At 41.8% G+C, this 19,662-nt stretch overlaps 1 protein-coding gene across 1 annotated transcript in view; it reads right to left on the bottom strand.

Moving 5' to 3' along the window:
- The window catches only part of KCTD2 (potassium channel tetramerization domain containing 2), a 50,979-nt gene that overhangs the window by 21,771 nt on the left and 9,546 nt on the right, over window positions 1–19,662 (bottom strand). The window contains exons 3-4 of the mRNA XM_073606174.1: window positions 12,626–12,717; window positions 9,972–10,067 (exon numbers count right to left, since the gene is read on the bottom strand). Of these exons, the coding sequence (XP_073462275.1) occupies window positions 9,972–10,067; window positions 12,626–12,717 (188 nt within the window). The remainder of the gene's footprint in view (window positions 1–9,971; window positions 10,068–12,625; window positions 12,718–19,662) is intronic.

Below are 19,662 nucleotides of genomic sequence, written 5' to 3'. Positions count from 1 at the left end.
ATGACCTCCCTTAGCTTTAAATTACGCCCTTACCCTCTTAGGCATTAATGCCACTCATTTTTCACACAAATCCTTTACTTTAGGGTCCCTAAACCACACTTGGGAAAACACTTTCCATCATTTTAATGGTTGTTGTATTAACCATCTTTCTTTCACAATGGCCCACAAGTTTTCTATTGTGTTTCATTTTTGTTGGTAGATATGTCCTTAGTTAACTTGGAATTGTGGCAGGGAGCTAGGTGTTGCTGGTCTTCATCATGAAACCCCCATCTTTAGTATCTGCGCATGTGCGAGCCGCGCTGTGAATGGCCGGGCAATCTTCTGGGGCCTGTGACATGTCCCAGAAGATTGCAATGATCTTCCTTCCGGCTCCGCGGCGCCAGGGGAGGAAGTGGGAGCTGGGTGCCTGTAAAAACAGGGTACCCGTCACCAACACTTAAAGAGGAAGTTCCATTCTTGGGTGGAACTCCGCTTTAAACTTTGCATAGCAAAGTCTTCAAAACAGTGTTTCCATGCTTGTCCCAACTAATTTGCACAGTACTATACCTTTGAATATATGCTGTCATATCTGGCACCATTCCGTCAATAGTAGATCCTTCAGGTCCTGTAAGTTGTGAGGGCGGGCCTCCATGGATTGGACTTTTTTATTTTTTTTTTTATTTGAGCTCACGCCACAGATGCTCTACTGAATTGAGATTTGGAGGTGAAGTCAACCTCATGAACTCGTTGTGTACCTCAAACCATTCTTGAACCATTTTTGCAGTGTGCATTATCCTGCTGAAAGAGGACACCGCCATCAGGGAATACCGTTTACATAAAGGGGTGTGCTTGGTCAGCAACAATATTTAGGTGGGTGGTAAGCGTCAAAGTAACATCCGCATGAATGCTAAGACCCAAGGTTTCCCAGCAGTACATTGCCCAAAACATTACACTCTCTCTGCAGGCTTGCCTTCTTCCCAAAGTGCATCCTAGTATCATCTCTTCCCCAGGTAAGTAATGCACATGCACCTGGCCAGCCACATTATGTAAAAGAAAAAAAGTGACTCATCAAATATGGCCACCTTCTTCCATTGCTTAATGGTCCAGTTCTGATGCTCACATGTCCATTGTAGGCACTTTTGGCTGTGGACACGGGTCAGCACGGGCACACTGACCAATCTAGGCTACACAGCCCTATACATAAAGTATTATGCCCATTATTTGTGCTTTCAACACATCGCCTTTAGGGACATCATGTTTACTTGCTACCCAATAAATCCCACAGACTTTCAGATGCCATTGTAACAAAATAATCAAGGTTATTCACTTAATCTGTCAGTGGTCACAAAGATGGGAGTGATCGGTGTATATACAACAACTAAGCTAGTGGGACACTGATGTACTTTCTGTATTTGCTTTTTAAACAGTTTTCTAGATATGTTCTAGAGGATAGCCATATCCCACATACAGTTATGTGAAAAAAGAGTGCATCCTCTGTACATTGTTGACATTTACATATCTGAACAGGCTACAATTAGATCTTCATTCAAACAAAATGTAAAATAATGCATTTGGGTGGCAAAAATATGAATGCACCAGGGGAGAACCTCTGGGGAAATCTAAGATGGAAAAGGACCTGAGAGTCCTAGTACATGATAGGCTCAGCAATGGCATGCAATGCCAAGCTGCTGCTAACAAAGCAAACAGAATATTGGCATGCATTAAAAAAGGGATTAACTCCAGAGATAAAACGATAATTCTCCCACTCTACAAGACTCTGGTCCGGCCGCACCTAGAGTATGCTGTCCAGTTCTGGGCACCAGTCCTCAGGAAGGATGTACTGGAAATGGAGCGAGTACAAAGAAGGCAACAAAGCTAATAAAGGGTCTGGAGGATATCAGTTATGAGGAAAGGTTGCGAGCACTGAACTTATTCTCTCTGGAAAAGAGACGCTTGAAAGGGGATATGATTTAAATTCACAAATACTGTACTGGTGACCCCACGATAGGGATAAAACATTTTCGCGGAATGGAGTTTAACAAGACACTTGGCAACTCATTAAAATGAGAAGAAAAGAGGTTTAACCTTAAACTACATAGAGGGTTCTTTACTGTAAGAGCGGCAAGGATGTGGAATTCCCTTCCACAGGCGGTGGTCTCAGCGGGGAGCATCGATAGTTTCAAAAAACTATTAGATAAGCACCCGAACGACCACAACATACAGGTATATACAATGTAATACTGACATATAATCACACACATAGGTTGGACTTGATGGACTTGTGTCTTTTTTCAACCTCACCTATGTAACTATGTAAAAACAGTGTATTCAGACAAAGGTAATCTATTTGAACAAATGACACTGAACATTGCAAAAGCACTTAAGGACCAGGCTTTTGTCTGACACTCTTTATTTACAAGTAAAAATCAGTATCTTTTGCTAGAAAACTACTTAAAACCTCCAAACATACACACACATATATACACATAATATATTGTATATACTCGAGTATATGCAAAGTTTTTCAGCACATTTTTTAGGCTGAACCCCCCCCCCCCCCCTCGGCTTATACTTGAATGAGGGTCCCAATTAAGAAAAAAATGTCCCGAAAATGGAGCCGAAAAAGGGGCGGGGCTGTCCCACTGGGTGCCGCATATGTATCCGCCCGGCGCCCCTGTCAGTTTCTCCTCCTTCCTGCTCTTCTCACAAGTGTCATGAGATGCAGCCTCCCCAGTGCCTGGTAGCGTGATCTCATGCTGTGTATCAGAGATCTGAATCGCCGTGCAGCCGCTATAACAATGTCCCGCCTCCTAGACCACCTCTGGTGATAGACGGCACACTGATCCAATGCTAGGAATTGTTACAGCAGCTGCACAGCGATTCAGATCCAGCTCTGACACACAGCGTGACATTGTGACATCGCATTACCAGGCACTGGTAGGCTGTACATGATGGGCACTGGCAGGCTGTACATCAAGGGCACTGGCAGGCTGTATGTCATAGGTACTGATAGGCTGTACATGATGGGCACTGGCAGGCTGCATTTCATGGGCACTGATAGGCTGTACATGATGGGCACTGGCAGGATGCATGTCATGGACACTGATAGGTTGTACATGATGGGCACTGGCAGGCTGCATTTCATAGGCACTGATAGGCAGTACATGATGGGCACTGGCAGGCTGCATTTCATAGGCACTGATAGGCAGTACATGATGGGCACTGGCAGGCTGCATGTCATGGGCACTGATAGGGTGTACATGATGGGCACTGGCAGGCTGCATTTCATAGGCACTGATAGGCAGTACATGATGGGCACTGGCAGGCTGCATGTCATGGGCACTGATAGGCTGTACATGATGGGCACTGGCAGGCTGCATTTCATGGGCACTGATAGGCTGTACATGATGGGCACTGGCAGGCTGCATTTCATGGGCACAGATAGGCTAATACCCGAGTCAATACATTTTCCAAGTTTTTTGTGGTAAAATTAGGTGCCTCGGCTTATATTTGGGTCGGCCTACACTCAAGTATATATTATATAAAATGGTGGTCATTACAATTGATGTCACATGTTTTTTCGTGTAGCAGTTTTTCAAACATTTTTTGGGGGAAAAATACACTTTAATGGATTTAAAGAAAAAAACAAACAAAAAAAAAAAAAACAGTGGTGATTAAAGAACACCGAAAGAAAGCGTTATTTGTGTGAAAAAAAAATGGATATAAATTTCATTTGGGTAAAGTGTTGCATGACTGAGCCAGGTAAAGTAGCACTGTGCTGAACAGTAAAAAAATGCCCTGGTCATGAAAGAGGTAAAACCTTCCTGAGTCAAGTGGGTAAACCTCAAATATCTAGAGTCTGGTGTTCTGTTATTGATGTGTGGTGCCATCATGCCTAAATCAATATGCCTCTCTCGAAGGTCCTCATAAAGAAAGTTGTGGATGCCTATAGATTTATCAAGGGATTTAAAAAGATCACAAAATTGTATGAAATTAATCATTCCTCTGCGAGGAAACAATAAATTAAAAAACCTACAAATGGCAAAGATTTCAAATTACTTCTAAAATGCCCAGGACTGGCTGGACTTAAAAATTCAGCACAAGAGCTGACCATTTGATGCCAAGTGTTTCCAATTGTCTCCAAAAACCCCAAAATGTAATTGTTGGGATCTGCAGGTAACTCTTGTTACAGTTGATGTCATCTATATTTAGAAAGAGATTGCACCAATTTAACCTGCATGGGAGGTGTGCCAGAACCAAGCTATCCAAAAAGAACATTAGCTGTAGACATCTGCATCAAATATACAGTTGTCTGGTCACAGTAATTGTAAACATGTTTTGCACAAATGGAAGGGGCCTGGGAAGCTTACAGTCATTGAGTTAACTCTGAATTCTGCAATATATCAAGTGTGCTTGATGAGAATGTGAGGCTGCCTGAAAGATCAATCTGAAATGTGTCCTTCAACACAATACTGATCCAAAGCACACAAGCAAATTCACCAAGGAATGGCTCAAAAAATTATTTGAGGGTTATAGAATGGCCTTTTCAAATCCCTGAACCGAATCACACTGAAAGATGGGGTGATTTGAAACTGGCGGCTCATGAAAGGAAACACGCAAACATTCTGCAATTGAAGAAATTTTGCACTAACCACTTGACCTCCGGAAGGTTTTACCTCCTTCATGTCCAGAGCATTTTTTGCTATTCTGCACTGTACTACTTTAAGTGGCAATTGCATGGTCATGTAACACTGTACCCAAATTAAATTTATATTAGTTTTTTCCCCCACACACAAATAGAGCTTTATTTTGGTGGTATTTGTTCACCACTGGGTTTTTTATTTTTTGCACTATAAAATAAAAAAGACCGACAATTTATTTCGGTTATAAAACGAACCCAATAAAAAATGTAAGAAAAATAAAAAATAAATCAAATTTCCTCATAAATTTAGGCCAAAATGTATTTGCTACAGGTTTTTGGTAAAATAAAATCCCAATAAGTGTATATTAATTGGTTTGTGTGAATATTATCCCTTTCATGACTAAGCCTATTTCTGACATTCGGTGTTTACAAGTTAAAATCTGTATTTTTTTCTAGAAAATTACTTAGAACCCCCAAACATTATGTATATTTTTAGCAGAGAATCTAGAGAATAAAATGGTGATTGTTGCAATATTTTATGTCACACAATATTTGTGCAGAGGTCTTTTAAACGCAACTTTTTGGGGAAAGACACTTTCATGAATTTAAAAAAAACGAAATAGTAAAGTTAGCCCAATTTTTTGCTACAATGTGAAAGATGATGTTAGGCTGAGTAAATAGATACCAAACATGTCATGCTTTAAAATTGCACACACTCGTGGAATGGCGTCAAATTACGGTACCTAAAAATCTCCATAGGCGACATTTAAAAAACAATAACGGTTACCAGGTTATAGTTACAGAGAAGGACTAGTGCTAGAATTATTGCTATCACTCTGACAATTGTGGCAATACCTCACATGTGTGATTTGAACACCGTTTACATATGCGGGCGCGACTTCCGTATGCGTTTTCTTTGCTGCGCGAGCTCGCGGGGACGGGGGTGCTTTAAAATTTTTTATTTTATTTTTTTAATTTCATTTATTTTTTTTACATTGTTTTTTTTTTACATTTTTGATCACTTTTATTGCTGTCACAAGGAATGTAAACATCCCTTGTGACAGTAATAGGTGGTGACAGGTACTCTTTATGGAGGGATCGGGGGTCTAAAAGACCTCCAATCCCTCCTTTGCACTTCAGTGTATTTAGATCGCCATTTTCAGCGATTCTGAATACTGTATATTTTTTAAAAAACTGCGCCATTGGCAGCCAAGTGTAAAGGGAGGGACGTTGTGACGTCACTTCCATGTTTACAGAGAGAAGACTGGAACGAAGCCCTTTCCGGTTTCTGCCAGTCTCTCTCTAGCCGCCGGGAGAGGCGGATCAATGATTGGGACTCCCGGTGGGTCGGGAAGCCCGGTAAGAGCGGCGGAAGGTGGCCGCATCGGTTGTTATCCCTGGATAGCCGATCACCGGCTCTAAAAAAATGGTACCCGGATGATGCCTGCAGCTGCGGGCATCATCCCGGTATAACCCCCGAAAGTAGAGGCTGCGCATCTGCGTACACTCAGCAGCAAGGGGTTAAAGTGTCTACAAATCATGATAGAGATTATATATTTGAAAATTGATCAGTTCTGATTTACTGACTGTTTCATTTACTAAGGTCCTAAAATGCCAGGACAGTACATATAACCCCCAAATGACCCCTTTTTGGAAAGTAGACAGTCTGAGGTATTTATTAAGAAGCATGGTGAGGTTATTTTATTTAAGTTGTAATTTTTTGTCAGAATTTTTTGAAAAATGAATAAATTAAAGCAGAACTTCACTCAAAAGGGGAAGTTCTGCCATTTCTCCTCCTCCAGCCACCCACCCGTCATATTTGGCACCTAATTTTTTGAAGGGGGAGCAGGTACCTGGTTTTGATAGGTATCCGTCCCCCACCTCCACTCCGATCAACTAGGCGATCTAAGCAGAAGTTTTGCTTACATAGTAATTATGTGATCACTAATGTTATCCGTTACATCTGGTGTACAAAGCGGTCACAGGAGTGGCGCACAACATGCCCACGTACAGCCGCCAAACATGTGCGTGACTGTGCCTGTACCTGCCACTCACTCACAGTATAATTACTGTGAGTGGTCAGAAGGTGGTTAAAGAGTGGTCAAAAATGTCACTGAGTCCATGTAACAGATATACTTTTTCCCACAGTATACCATTACATCTAATTGATATTTTTGTCATATAAATGACTGAAAATGCAAATTTCCTTTCCTTTTTATTATCATATACCTTTATCTATAGGAACTGTTTGAATAAAGATCTAATGTTTGATTGTTCAATTACGTCAACAATTTCAGTGGGGTGTACTTAAAATTTTCGCATGACTATCTGCAGGATTTAGGGATGTGGTGAATGGTTAGTTAGTCCTTCGAACACGAATATGAGTCCACAGAGAAAAGTAAAACCATTAATTCTGTGTAAACATTTACTCTGCTAGTACAACATGCAAAAGCGGTAAAAGGAGAAGTTCGCCTTTAATAACATGTTACAGGTTACACCCATATTCAGCGTGTAACATGCAACATGTTATAAAAGAACCATTGCCCGCTCCCTCGTTGTGACAGCTACCGGGGGATCTTCTCCCCCAGGTAGATGTCAAAATTTTAATGGTCACGTCACACATTTCAGTGTTCTGTGAATGCAGAACTACTGACAGCCTCAGCAGTTGTTGGCTTGTAATTTTTAAAGGATTATCGCGGCGCTGTGGTAGTTCATTGATTCTTCCTGTCAGAATGTATCAGGTGCCTGTATCAGGTATGACCAAGCAGATACACTGAAAGGTCTGTAGGAGTCCTGCATGGCATCAGCAAAATGCTGATCGCTAGTGCAATGCTTTACAGGCTCCTACAACAAAAAATAATAAATGCACATTTTTTTACCTGCAAAAAAATGTGCGTTTATTATTTTTGTAAAAAAAACTTATCGTTTAAGTAGAAAAACTGTAAGAAAGTAAATGCAATTGGCTACAACAACCAGTGTACAGTGTTATACAGAGTACAACTCTATAATCCAAGGCCATTCATTCTAAATCAAATATCTGCATAGGTGAGACTATCTTAAAGTGGTTGTAAATCCAGTGAAATAACTGGCCTCAGGTGATACACAGAGATGAAATGATGAATCCTCCTAAATAAATTGTACCTGTTTATCTGCAGTCATCACCAAAGTCCAGAATTTATAAAGCTTGTCTGAGATTCCAGAAAACAAGGGCGGACATTTGAAATTACACACTACAGAGCTCAGTGAGGAGAGCTCTGAGAGCAGATTGGAAGGAAGGGACACACCTCCCTAAATGTCAGAATGTCACCTGCACATAAGTGTGATAGCCTGGTACAGGTATAAAAAAATGACAACATCGCTGGGGAATGCTTCAAGTCTTGCTGCCCTCTAGGACTGGGGATGTCCTGAAGCCACCATGAAAAAACAAGAGGGCACACCAGTGCACCAGATAATGCACACTAGTGCATTATCCCACAGCATTTATTTAAAATCAACAAGAATAAAACTCACAAACATGTGAATTAACCCTTTCATGACTAAGCCTATTTTTGAAATTTGGTGTTTACAAGTTAAAATCCATATTTTTTGCTAGAAAATTACTTAGAGTTCCCAAACATTATATATATTTTTTTAGCAGAGAATCTAGAGAATAAAATGGCGATTGTTGCAATATTTTTTATCACACGGTATTTGTGCAGCGGTGTTTTAAACGCAAATTTTTGGAAAAGGGACACTTTCATGAATTTTAAAAAATCCAAACAGTAAAGTTACCCCAATTTTTTTGTATAATGTGAAAGATGATGTTACGCCGAGTAAATAGATACCAAACATGTCACCCTTTATAATTGCACGCACTTGTGGAATGGCGACAAACTACGGTACCTATGAATTTCCATAGGCGACGCTTTAAATTTTTTTTACGGTTACCAGGTTTGAGCTACAGAGGAGGTCTAGGGCTAGAATTATTGTTCTCGCTCTGACGATCGCGGCGATACCTCACATGTGTGGTTTGAACACCGTTTACATATGCGGGCGCGACTTCCGTATACGTTTTCTTCGCTGCGCGAGCTTGCGGGGACAGGGGCACGTTAAAAAAATTTTTTTATTAATTTATTTATTATTTTTTTTTTTTACTTTTATTGCTGTCACAAGGAATGTAAACATCCCTTGTGACAGTAATAGGTGGTGACAGGTACTCTTTATGGAGGGATGGGGGGTCTAAAAGACCCCCCATCCCTCCTTTACACTTCAAAGTATTCAGATCGCCGAAAACGGCGATTCTGAATACTGCGTACTTTTTTAAATTCGGCGCCATTGGCAGCCGAGTAAACGGGAAGTGGCGTCATGACGTCGCTTCCGCGTTTACAACAAGAAGGCTGGACCGAAGCCGCTCACAGCTTCGTTCCAGCCCGCCCCCAGCCGCCGAAGGTACCCGATTGGACACCGGGCCTCCCGATCGCACGGGAGGCCCGGTAACAGCGGCGGGAGGGGGGGATGTCCCCTCCCGCTCCTCCGGTATAACAACCGAGCGGCTTTTAGCCGCATCGGTTGTTATACTCGGGTAGCCGATCGCCCGCTGTAAACAACGGTACCGGGATGATGCCTGCAGCTGCGGGCATCATCCCGGTATAACCCCGGAAAACCGAGTACGCATATCTGCGTACGGTCGGCGGGAAGGGGTTAAAATTGCTCATCGATCCTTAATGGCTAACGTGTTTCGAAGGAAATCCTCTAATGAAGGTGCTTCAAAATGCATTAGCCATTAAGGAGCCCGGTGAGGTCCCCATGCACTCCAGAGTGTGCCAAGTTTAGGACTACTGGGCTATAGATGAGTAGCTTGATGAGCAATTTTAATTCATATTTGTGGGTATTATTTTTGCTGATCTTAAATAAATGCTGTGGGAGAATGCACTAGGCTGGCAAGCCCTCATTTGCTTGTTTTTTGTAGTACACGCCCCCATAACAAAGCACACAGGAATAGAGTTGAGGCTGTCAATCGCAGACTATGTGCTGGAGCTCTGCCCCATCACCTCCTTTCTTTTGGTGTCAGGAAAACTTGTCTGGAGCGACTCATGCAGATAGAGGAACAGGGGAGCAGACAGAAATGACACTTAGTGCTCTGGATTGAGACAAGTACACACTATAGGGGGATATTCATATTCCAAGTCATAGGTTTACCACCTCTTTATTGGTATAACATTCTCACTCACATAGTGGAATACGGATTTGTATGTATAGAAATAGTAAATTCTTAAGTACAGAGGCCTTTCACATAAGACCTCAAAACAAAATATAATAAAGCTTTTATTGTATACCAATATGACAATCTTTATTTCATGCAGTCACTCACCTGTTCAAACTTCCACCCATCAGACATGGTGGACACCATCTGTGTAAGCTCCTCCTCCTGGCACTGTAACACTCTGTATACATGTTTCACAGGACCCTGGTAAAAAGGTGTTAAAGCTATTAGCACTGTTATTTTGAATATACCCACGTGTACAACCTAACAAATACAAGGGTAGTTAAAAAAAAAAAGTACTAAGCCAAACAAATGTACGCAGTGAACTATGTACTTTTGCATGTTGTAAAAGTTATTCCTAAAGTGACCATGACAGTCACCTAGAATTGATGCTGAACTCCAGCCTTACCTGCAGTCTTGCAGCGTCATACAGTCTCCTGTCTTGTAGTAAAACTGCATATTCTAATTTCAATGCACACTGCAGTCTTCTTACATTGTGCATTAGAAGCTGCAGCAAGTCAGATAGTGCCTGCCTCATTTCTAGGCTGAAATCCATAATCATCCAGCCCTTTCTCCCCAGCCAGACTGTCCTTTGCCTACCCTTGATTCACTGAATTTAAAGGCAGAGTTCACCTTTGGAATATGTTACATCTAAATTTAGTGAACATGTAACATGTTCCAGCTCGTGCCCTGCTCAGCCACTCCCCCCCCCCCCCATTCCACTGTGACAGTGGTCAGGGGGTTCCTCTTCCAACACCCCCTGTCACATATTAAAAACGACGCAGCTGTGCAGGGCTCCGCCCACAGAGCCACTTCGTCCATTCACAGGAATGTGAATGGAGAAACTACAAGTTCTGTCTGTTACTGCGGCACCATTTACTCTTCCTTCAGCTTTGTAATTGAAAACCGGTAGGTACGGGCACAAAGCTGAAGAAAGGGTGTACAGGTACCAGATACTGCACCTGCGATCCACTGATCACGGGTGCAGCAATGCTTTTCAGGCTTCTGTTAGAAAAAATATTAAATGCACTTTTTTTTTGCAAAATTTTGTACATTTATTATTCCTAAAAGGTGAATGAATGATTGACTTGTATAGTGCTACCTATGCGTATTGAATCGCCTCAGGGCACTTTTTGCCGCCAGTGTCCATCTACGGTATAGCGCGGTCCTTTAGCCCATGGGGTCGCGACGCGCTTGCAAACATATACACATATTTGGCCAATTTTTTTCGACATGATCTAATTAACCTACCAGCATGTCTTTGGAGCGTGGGAGGAAACCCGCACAGAGGCACAGGGAGAACATGCAAACTCAAGGGAGATGGTGTTGTGGTCGGGATTTGAACCAGTGACCCTATTGCTTCTAGGTGAAAGTGCTAACCACTACACCACTGTGCTAAGGTGAACTTATCCTTTAATTTCTTTTAACCATAGACCAAACTATCTGCATTCAAATGTACTCTGCCCAAGAATGCCTACTCCTTTAGACTGACATCCACTGATCAAAGTGTTTCAATATTTGCATAATTCCACCCAACAGCCAGCCCACTGCTTGCATCAGGGATGAGGACTCTTGAAAGAGAAGTATTCAAGCAGGGTGCAGTGATATTTTAAGGTAGACAAATACAGCAACCTGCAGGCTTCTCACAGCAGCCTTGATCTGAATGCATTGCATTGAGAAGCAAAAAGACTCAGTGACGACTTCAGCTCCTCTAAAATAAGGTAAAGTGTTTATAAAGGAGAGATTAAAAAAAAAAAAAAAAAATGCCACACACAATAAACTCACCTGCTCGGTGCAATGGTTTTGCACACAGCAGCAACAATCCTCTTTTTTTGGGTCCCCCAACAGTGGTTCTGGCTCCTGTCCCCTGCCCCCAATAACAGGCTTCTTGCTATGGGGGCACTTGAGCAGGCTCACTCCAGAGCCACGCTCTATGAGTCCATTCACATAAGGAGCGTGGCTCTGCCCCGATTTCTCCTCATTGGCTGTGTATGCCAATGAAGACAGAGACACTCAAGAGAGTTGTTGCTCTCATGCATATCGCTGGATCCAGATGGGGCTCAGGTAAGTATAAGGGGGGGCTTCACCCAGAAAGTTTTTTTATCTTCATGCATACGCATTAAGGTAAAAAACCTTCAGCCTTTAGAACCACTTTAATGAAAACAAAAAGGTTTTATTTAAAGGTATTAAAGGTTCCATCTTCCCATCCCCACATCAGTGCTGCATTGTAGCGTGGTGCACAGTGAGGGACACAGGAATCTGACACTCCCTAAATTGTCAAATACTGAAGACTTAGCCAGAGGCTGCACCAATGGAACAGGCAGGAGGACTTTGTTGAGTGACTCACATGGTTTCTTCAACTCATGACTGTTTCTAGTCAATATGCCAGAAGTGAACAAATTAATGTTTAATTCAAAAGCCAGCAAATCTAGAAGGCAGTTTTCAGGAGCCAGTACATGAAAAGGACATGGAGGCTGTTTTTAGGTGCATTAGCTAACCAGCAAATGTTAAATGTAGAAACCAAAAAACTGCAACCTTAATACAATTTGCAATGTTTTTTTCTAACAAAAATTGACACATTTTTTGCCAGCTTATTGGGATTTATCAATCCCTGGCACACCCAGCACACTAACATTGGTCGTTCAAAAACATCATGTCAGAATCATTTTGTATTTCATGCCATGGAATAAAAGAAGTCTTCAGGTTTAAAGGTGATGAGTATAAAACACCAAGGAAATAAGACGTCAAGTGGTAAGATTTACCTGTGAAGTTCGATTCTCATTGTCTCGAATACGCTCTTTTACTAGCCGGACCAATGAAGCAATGTTGTAAAACTCTGCTTCTTCTAACACACCTGCAGAGGAAGGATAAACACTGTTTCAGCATGGAATGGGTATCAATAATTTGAATTTAGGTTTTTAAATGTTTCCCTGTATTATTATAAAAGCACACAACATATACATACACACATATATATATATATATATATATACAGTATATCTCAATATATCATAGTAAAACAATGAAAGCAAGCATGTCAAACAGAGTGCTAAGTCTTCAAGGGGACTGTATGATGTCTACTGTGGGCACCAGCTATTATTAGCATATGTCAAGGAGAAAAGAAAAAAAAACATATGCAGTACATCTCTGCAAAACATGCTAATTTCCCTGCGTTTTATCTCTTACACCCTCATGCTGCATACACACAATCGGACTTTCCGACGGGAAATATTCAATGTGAGCTTGTTGTCGGGAAGTCCGACCATGTGTATGCTCCATCGAACATTTGCTGTCGGAATTTCCGCACACAAATGTTTGAGAGCAGGTTCTCAAATTTTCCAACAACAATACTTGTTGTTGGAAAGTCCGATCGTGTGTACACAAGTCCGTCGCACAAAAGTTCACACATGCTCTGAATCAAGCAGAAGGAGCCGCACTGGCTATTGAACATCCTTTTTCTCGTCTCGTTGTACGTGTTATACGTCACCGCGTTCTCACATTCGGAATTTTTGGCCAACATTTATGTGACTGTGTGTATGCAAGATAAGTTTGAGCCAACATCCTTCGGAAAAAAATCCACGGTTTTGTTGTTGGAAAATCTGATCGTGTGTACGGGGCATTAGAGGGTATCCTTTATAGACCCTGGGAGAACAAAAAAAAAGACCCGTTGATCTGGCAGAAATACACTTGGTTCCTTAGTGCTGCTGTGGGCTGACCACACACAGCTTTATTATGAAAAGAAAACATAACCTCTCTGCACTCAGAAATGATTTCTTATAGAGAATAACAATGATGAGAATAATAGTGGTATGTGTGCAAAATGATATCTGAAAAAGTACTTGGTAATGGTAGGGGAAGAGACTCCAGGACTGATGCAGCTGAAGAGTCAGGTGCAGCTGAAAGTTCAGAGATCCAGGTAGATGGAACAAGCTTTGCTGAAATAGCCAGCAGCCTTATTAACCAGGAGGGAAGGAGAGTAGGATATCCCTCAGGGAGGGATGGGTGGAAATGTGATTCAGAGCTTGTATTACAGCACAGCAGTGTTCATCAGATTTGGGAAGACCCTTGTAGGTATGCAGAAAACATGAATTTGGCCACAGTGCACGTTAATAAAAGCATGTAACCATTTATTGCACAACGTAAGTAAACACTTACATTCAAGTAAACGCAGGTCTGCTTGAGCTTGGAACAGTGTACTTGATAAATGAGGCCGGGCCTCTGAAACGCGTTGCACACTTTACTTGCCCATGCCTGCTGCCCTGGTCCTAGAAGCCCTTAGATGTCGCTGTCTTCACATCCCTTTACTATGTCCGGAATCTTGTGCATGACAGACACTTGCCAGTTCACTGGCTGTGCTGCACTCAGCTCTCTGTTTCATGCTCAAGCAGACCTTTGTCTACTTGAATGCAAGTCTTTACTTATGCTGTGCAATAAATGGATACATGCTTTTATTAACATGTGTGCTGTGGCCACTTTCACATTTTCCACAGCTTTACTATGAACTGAGTGTTATCATCCCTCTCAGTGTATTTTGCTAAACTAATCACCCACTCCTGCTCTCAGATCTCTACAACATAGGCTAATTTTTCTGCAGTCATAAGATAAGAACTGGGGGGGGTTAGAAAAAATAAACTCCCATGAATTGACGTGAGATTTGCCACTATCCCCAGACAGTACAAAAAGAACCTCAGAAAATGGGATTTTAAGGGCAATAGTATAATTGATTAAAGAAAATTATATAAAAAATATTAAATGTTATTGATACAAAAAAGTTTAAAAACCAATCTTCTAGAAAGACAAACATAAGAATAATACAAATGCAATAAATTACAGTGATGGCAAAAAAATCCCACTACACTCCTTATCCATGAGTGAGAATCTGACGCGTTTCGAAATAATTAAATATATAATCTTCCTCAGGGACAATTTTGCTATTTCTGAAAAGTATAAGATACAATATAAGTAAGTAAAACACAGAGAATATCTTATAACATACATTTGAAACGATATATGAAACCATGCAAAAGAACCCCCGGATGTAATAATCCAAAAGAGGCACCAAATTAGTGAGGCGGAATATTGCCTTAAAAATGACGGATGAGAGCAGGGGGACCTATGAGAAAAACATATAGCATGTGGTGAGGCTCATATCTAAATCCACATATATATAGTGTTGTCATTGGGCAAATAAGCCTATAATCCAAATTTGGGTGGGATATGAGGTAGAAAACCCCTCCCATGAGTCCCTCAAAGCTGAAGGGTCAGAGAGGTTAAATATCCCCCAATACAAAAAAAAAAAAGAATTAAATAATCATACTTACAAAAAGTGACATCCGAATCAGAATCTCCAGAAGCTGAAAATAGAGATTCCCAACCCAAAGGCGTAGTAGGGAAAAAGGATGTAAGGACCATCTAAAAGATGAAACACAGGATAGCCATCAAAAAAGGGGGGTTCCCAAACCATGACTGACATAAACAAGGAAATAAACTCCACAAGGTTAAAAACATATAGTGGGCATATTATCACTCCCCAAGAGGAACCCAAAGAGCTCCCCTCCATAAATGAAGCCCAGAGCCTTGAACCTCAGAAGTGAAGTGGATTAAATATATCCAAAGTAGCTAGACTCGCCAACATTTCTAAAAGTCCCTCTCATCGGTCAAACCAAAGCTGCCCAAAGTACGCAATGACATCTGAATAAAGGAGAGGTTGATCCTCTCCTATCCAGGACAAAAATATTCAACCTCCAAGCAAGATGTCCGGAGGTAAGGATGGTGGCTCTGGGGTTCCCGGCGTCCTCCTTATATGGGCCGTGCTTTCAACTGCCGAAGCCTCGTAGGGCGTCAGGGACGACGCCACACCACGTGACAGTGATGACATCATTCCCCGAGCGCCGCACGTACGAAAGACCCATCGGCAGAACAAACAGTGTCTAAGACACAATACGAGGGCAGCATGGCTAGCAACACGCAGCGCGGCCCCCCTGCAAACCAAAACGTGAAAGCAGAGGCTGACAGTAAATGTCGCTGCAAATCACGTGCTGCATACTGGGGATATCTGAAAAATAATAAAAGGGCAAATCAAAGACAACTCCATAATAGTCAGGCTGGATGGAAAAAATGGAAAAACCAGCCCAGCCCGAAGCAAGGGCATGAGGAAAAAAGGACCCTGAAGGGGAATCTTTCCATGAAGGAGGAACTAATAGCCCCCGACACACGAATTACCCACCCAAAACTGTTGGGACGGTGCAGAGAGCATCCAGAACCACAGCATGGGGGGGGGGGAAAAGCTCCCAACATTGTGGGGGCCTACGTGTGCCGGATGCATGATGATGGCCACAAGTAAAGGTGGAGAGTGCTGGATGGGATATAAATACATAATCTCATCACATGTATGTACAAAAATAAAATTAAAACATAGCATAAATAATATTACATAATCAGACCAGGATAAAGGTGGCTCACCAACAACAAAAAATAGATATCATTAACTAATACATTTCCAAGAGAGTAATAATAGTACCCCAATAGGTAGTATTATTCTAGCAGATCTACTGACAGGAAAAACAGAATAAGAAGGACATGAAAGGGAGAAAGAGGGAGTGGGACAATTGATTTTAGTCTGTTTTTCCTGAACTAAAGCCTTCTAAAAAAGGCCTAAAACTTTCAGCCTCATTGAGGCCCGGTGGGGTAGTAGCATCTAAATATCTAATCCAGCGCATTTCACGCTGTAATAGAATTTTGTTCCAATCCCCACCTCTAATAGGGATATGGATACAATCCAAGACTGTAAAGTTTACAGATGGCATCCTATATCCATGTCCCCATGCCACATGTCTTCCAAGAGGAAGGTACAAGTTGCCAATTCGCATACTTTGTAGATGTTTACTGACACGCTGTCCAAATTCTTGTCGGGTTTTCCCGACATAAAAAGCCCCACATTGGCATTGTACCAGATATACTACTCCCCGAGTCTTGCAGTTGGCAAAGTTCTTCATATGGAAACGTTCGCCATTAGGTAGTCGAAAAGAGGTTCTCTTTCTGATAAGCCCACAAAAGGAACAGGAACCACAGGGGAAGGTCTCCCAGGTTTTACAAGGGTCCTGTCTTAAAATTCCCTTTGTATTCACTCTGAGTCAGCATCTCCGCCAGAGAGCCTGCCTTCCTGAAAGTGATCTGGGGTTTGGGAGTAAGAATACCCCCCAAAATGGGGTCTTCGGTAAGTATCGACCAATGTTTTGTAAGGATCTTCCTCACAGTATTATGTTCATTGGAGTAGCGTAGGATGATTCTTGTTGTATCATCCTGTTTTTGGGTTTTGGTCTTAAAGATTAAAGCGTGTCTATCCTGGTCCTTAACCCGATTAAAGGCTTTTTTTCAGAGTGGATTTTGTGTATCCCCTTGCAAGTAGTCTCTCACTTAGTTTATCAGCCTCACACTGAAAGGCTTCCTTTGTGGTACAGTTCCGCTTCAGGTGTAAGAATTAGCTGAAAGGTATAGATTTTTTAAGGGGTTCAGGGTGGAAACTGTTGGCATGCAAAAAAGTACTACCAGCAGTTTCCTTCCTGTAAAGTCTGCTGGCAAGTTTCTCATCCTTATCTTTGTAAATGCTGATGTCCAAGAAGTTGATTATATGGCAATCATAGGACATTGTAAAAAATAAATTCAAAGCATTGTGGTTCATGGCTTTTAGGCAACTCTTAAGGGTGTCTTCCGGGCCATTCCATATCAAAAAGACATCATCTATGTGTGCCAAAGAATATGTTCGGTGTATGGAATTAACTGGTCATCGGATAAAAAAGCTTTTTCCAACTCCCCCAGGTACAGGTTTGCATAGGAGCACCCTGTACCTAGAGGTAGTGGGAACCCTTAAACAGAAAGACATTATGTCTGAGGATAAAATCCAACATCTCGAGTATGAATCTGTTGAATTTCCACTCTGTAGTTGCCTTTTGTTGTAAAACACGACCAACAGCAGCTACCCTTAGATCATGCGGTATGCTGTTATATAGTGATTTGACGTCTATAGAGACCAAAATGGCCAAATCAGGAATCACCAAGTCCTCCAAAATTTGCAATAGATGGATAGTATCCTTGGTATAAGATGCCAACTCTGCTATGAATCCCTTCAGTTTGGTTTATTATCTACTGACGTTTGATGTATATTGGCTTTATTGCTGGTCTGTTGAAGTCTGTACGATACAATGTCAGTGTTCTGTTTATTCACCTGCATATATGTTCAATAATAAAAAAAAAATGTTAATTGAAAAAAAAAAAAAAAAAAGATGCCAACTCTAGGACATGAGGTCTCAGATGTTGGTCAATAACTTGACTGATACCTTCGGATATAGTGCAGTTTCCTGAAATACTGGAACGGCCTGGGGGATTATAAAGATCTTTGTGTACTTTTGGAAGTGCATACATAGTGGGAGTACGGGGATGTCTAGTGCGTATAAACGCCAACAGTTCGCCAGTTATGGCCCCTATCATAAAAGCTTCATCAACCAGGCGATAAAATTCCTGGTTGAACTTATCAACTAGTGAGGCTGAAATTTTCCGGTAGCATTTTCGATTGTTGAGGATTTTGAAGCACATATCTTCGTATTTGGAATTATCCATTAGTACGATATTGCCACCTTTATCGAACCCCTTGTTATGTCAAGGTTATTTTTTAATGATTTTAGAGCATTCTGTTGTTCAGGATTAAGATTTTTGACTGATTTGTCTTTGTTTAAAGATTCAATTTCTCTGGTGGTTTGTTTGACGAATAGATCCAGGGCTGGATTTATACTTAGTGAGGGAAATCTATGTGATTTCCTTTTAAATTGCCTTTTCTGTTGTACATCACATGATTGTTCATCTTCGCTGTCCTTACTTTCTCAGGCATCCAACCAACCAGATTCCACTCCATCACTTTCACTTCACTTTCCTGTAACAGCAGATTCAGGTCCCGAAGGGCCTTGAAATCTGCTGCTTTGAGGTTGGGAGCAACTGTCTCTTCTCGTTTAGTTGCTTTCTTATACATGCTTTTCAGGAGAAATTTTCTAGCAAATAAGAAAATATCCTTCACCGTTTCAAAATTATTGAGGCTCCTATTGGGGCAGAAGGATAGTCCCAAGGAAAGTCAATAAGGGTTCCTGTTCTTTCCGTACTGTTGGTGCCTGTGTCAGGGTCATCTTGTCTAAAAAATCATCAAGTTGGGTTTGATTTTTTGGAATAGCTCCCAACTCTTTGCTGGTTTTAGTTGTTTTACCTTTGCCTATATTTGACCCTTTGATACCTTCAGTATTAGCTTGAGAGTGTCTGGGGGAACTATCCACTTTTCCTCCACGTGATGTATGTGGTGCATCTGCAGTTCGTTTCTTGTTGATCTGTTGGCATTCACCCTCCATTTCCTGTAATCTGGCAAAAGGACCCTTTCTCTTCCTGCATCCGGCACACGTAGGCCCCCACAATGTTGGGGGCTTTCCCCCCCCCCCCATGCTGTGGTTCTGGATGCTCTCTGCACCGTCCCAACAGTTTTGGGTGGGTAATTCGTGTGTCGGGGGCTATTAGTTCCTCCTTCATGGAAAGATTCCCCTTCAGGGTCCTTTTTTCCTCATGCTCTTGCTTCGGGCTGGGCTGGTTTTTCCATTTTTTTCCATCCAGCCCGACTATTACGGAGTTGTCTTTGATTGGCTCTTTTATTATTTTTCAGATATCCCCAGTATGCAGCACGAGATTTGCAGCGACGTTTACTGTCAGCAGTGGCAGCCTCTGCTTTCACGTTTTGGTTTGCAGGGGGGCGGGACTACGTGTTGGT

This window comes from Aquarana catesbeiana, linkage group LG12 (assembly GCF_042186555.1).
Source record: "Aquarana catesbeiana isolate 2022-GZ linkage group LG12, ASM4218655v1, whole genome shotgun sequence".
NCBI classification, from domain to species: Eukaryota; Metazoa; Chordata; class Amphibia; order Anura; family Ranidae; genus Aquarana; species Aquarana catesbeiana.
This window is presented reverse-complemented; position numbering and strand designations above follow the sequence as displayed.